This window comes from Zerene cesonia, unplaced genomic scaffold, assembly GCF_012273895.1.
Source record: "Zerene cesonia ecotype Mississippi unplaced genomic scaffold, Zerene_cesonia_1.1 Zces_u002, whole genome shotgun sequence".
Lineage (NCBI taxonomy): Eukaryota > Metazoa > Arthropoda > Insecta > Lepidoptera > Pieridae > Zerene > Zerene cesonia.
The window spans coordinates 2,665,206-2,667,957 of NW_024045132.1; the positions used below are offsets into that span (position 1 = coordinate 2,665,206).

Here is a 2,752-nt window from a genome sequence, read left to right on the forward strand (position 1 = left end):
ATGGGGGTAGGGCTCATATGAAAACTACTAATTTTACAATTTTCACATCAACTAAAGAACAAAGGATATCTAATATATTTGTTAGACCCATGTTGCCAAAAATCAGTCGCATAGATAAAACTTCCCTTCTAAAAGAACCACCAGAAAATAAAGATAATACAACTAAAAGTACAAAAGTTCCCGACGCGAACGAATCTGTAGTACAACCAGTTATAGAAGATGGTAAATCACAAAGTCCTCCTGTAACAGAAACAAATGAAAACATAAAAGATAGCAATAAAGTAATTACCGAAACTAAAGATACAAAAGAAGTTAACGATGAAAATCCTGCGAGCCAAACCACTGCGAGCCCAACCACTGAATCTAGTTCCCAAGATAAAACCAAATCAAATTTAAATTTAGTTCCTATAAAATTTCGTAAACAAAGCTTAGACCTTATGAAAAATCCCCTTATTAAAAAGAATATTACCGACTTTAGCAAGGCCGGTATGAAGACAAAAATTCTCGTCATCAAGCCTTTGAATAGGAAAGATGGCGCTCAAACTATAAATGCACCGTTGAAGTTTCAAACGATAAAGTTAAAAGAACCCGTGAACATATCCAATGATGAGAAAAAGCCAGATCAAGTTGTTGTAGTGAAAGTACCCAAAGTTGAATGTGCAAGAGCAGTTAAAGGTAGTAACAATAATAACGAAAGTAGTTCAGACGCTAAAGTGGCAGACAGTGAAAAAGAAAAAGCAGAAAATTGTGATAGTAAAATAAGTGAAGAAAAATACAATGAAAGTGATAAACAAGAGGTTTCGAATAATAATAGCGATAGAGCTCAATCTGAAACTTTTTCCACTGAAATCTCGGTGCCTGTGACTGATACAGATGTAGCAGTCCAAAGCTGAATGAAATATGTTAATGTATTATTATTTTAATTAAGAACATGTACAGGTTATGTTAGTTAGCTATTCCAATTAAATGATATATAACAATTATAGTGTTGTCTTGTTCTCATTTTGATCCTATGAATGAATGAAAATGAAAGCTACGTATGTATGTACACAAAAGAAAGTTGCTTTAGAAACACAACTTCGATTTCGAATTGAACCCTACTTAAATACCCACATCTGCATAGATAGCCTGCTTCAGTCAATTCTTTATTATTATGTTTATTATGTATGCAAATAAATCACTATACACATTGCTTGTAGATTAATATTTAAATATTGAAATATCTATAATGCTGGCCCGGCAAACGTTGGTATGCCTTACTTTTATCATTATGCGGTATGAAAAATAGATGTTCGCCGTTTCTCACGCACGCACCTAAAATTTCATTAAAATCAGTCCAGTCGTTTCGGAGAAGTATGGTAACTTACAGTGACACGAGAATTTTAGATATATACATACATATATACAGAGATAAATGAGTAGGTAATAATAATATTCAGTCAGATGATCTTGCATAACATTATGCATTAATTTATGCACAATCACAGATCAATTGACAGTTGATCATCTGATAATTTTATGTATAAATCACATTATTTACGAACTAAATAGGTACCTATCTTCATACTTATCTCCAAGTCATGATACAGGAAAAAGTATAACCAATATGTTTACATAACAATAAAGTAGGGTTAGAAAATTTGTTCAGTTTATTAGTTTTTCATGACAATTGAAATCAATGTTAAAGAATTCTACCTTAGTGTTATACTACTGTTTCATGGTATCATAAGATTTTTATGATGCATTTAAGGAGTTGGGCAATGAAAAGATTGCTTTAGCTATAGATATTTATTTTGAAATAAGATTACACTTTCATTCTTCACTGTATGACAATTATGCATTCTTTGCAAGTGTTTCGGCCTTAGCAACTACTTCTTCAATAGGTCCAACCATGTAGAAGGCAACCTCAGGAAGGTGGTCATATTCTCCTTGCAAGATCTTTGAGAAACCTTTGATGGTCTCCTCAAGGGGTACCAATTTACCAGCATGACCTGTGAATACTTCAGCAACTTGGAAAGGTTGGGACAAGAATCTCTGGATTTTACGTGCACGTGCAACAGTCAGTTTGTCTTCCTCAGATAACTCATCCATACCCAAGATAGCAATGATATCCTGGAGGGACTTGTAGTCCTGCAGAATCTTCTGAACGCCACGTGCAACATTGTAGTGCTCAGCACCAATGATGTTGGGGTCCATAATACGAGAGGTCGAGTCGAGGGGGTCCACAGCAGGGTAAATACCCAGCTCAGCAATAGCACGGGACAGCACAGTGGTGGCGTCCAAGTGAGCAAAGGTTGTGGCTGGGGCGGGGTCAGTCAAGTCATCGGCAGGTACATAGATAGCCTGCACTGATGTGATGGAGCCCTTCTTGGTGGTGGTGATGCGTTCCTGCATAGTACCCATGTCAGTGGCCAAAGTGGGTTGGTAACCCACAGCAGAGGGAATACGACCCAACAAGGCAGATACCTCTGAACCAGCCTGAGTGAAACGGAAAATGTTATCAATGAAAAGCAGCACATCCTGACCCTCCTGGTCTCTGAAGTACTCAGCCACAGTCAAACCAGTCAGAGCAACACGGGCACGGGCGCCGGGAGGCTCATTCATCTGTCCGTACACAAGAGCTACCTTGGATGTCTTGTCCTTCAGAGAGATTACACCGGACTCAATCATCTCATGATACAAATCGTTACCCTCACGGGTGCGCTCACCCACTCCGGCGAATACTGAGTAACCACCGTGAGCTTTAGCTACG

General features: G+C 37.8%; 2 protein-coding genes across 2 annotated transcripts in view; one reads left to right on the top strand and one right to left on the bottom strand.

The window, feature by feature from the left end:
* The window catches only part of LOC119838296, an 8,104-nt gene extending 7,121 nt beyond the window's left edge, over window positions 1-983 (top strand). Inside the window, exon 11 of the mRNA XM_038364164.1 lies at window positions 9-983. Coding sequence (XP_038220092.1) covers window positions 9-893 — 885 coding nt within the window. The 3' untranslated portion in view covers window positions 894-983. The remainder of the gene's footprint in view (window positions 1-8) is intronic.
* Window positions 984-1,773: 790 nt separating this feature from the next.
* The window catches only part of LOC119838297 (ATP synthase subunit beta, mitochondrial-like), a 2,442-nt gene continuing 1,463 nt past the window's right edge, over window positions 1,774-2,752 (bottom strand). The window contains exon 2 of the mRNA XM_038364165.1: window positions 1,774-2,747. Coding sequence (XP_038220093.1) covers window positions 1,834-2,747 — 914 coding nt within the window. The 3' untranslated portion in view covers window positions 1,774-1,833. The remainder of the gene's footprint in view (window positions 2,748-2,752) is intronic.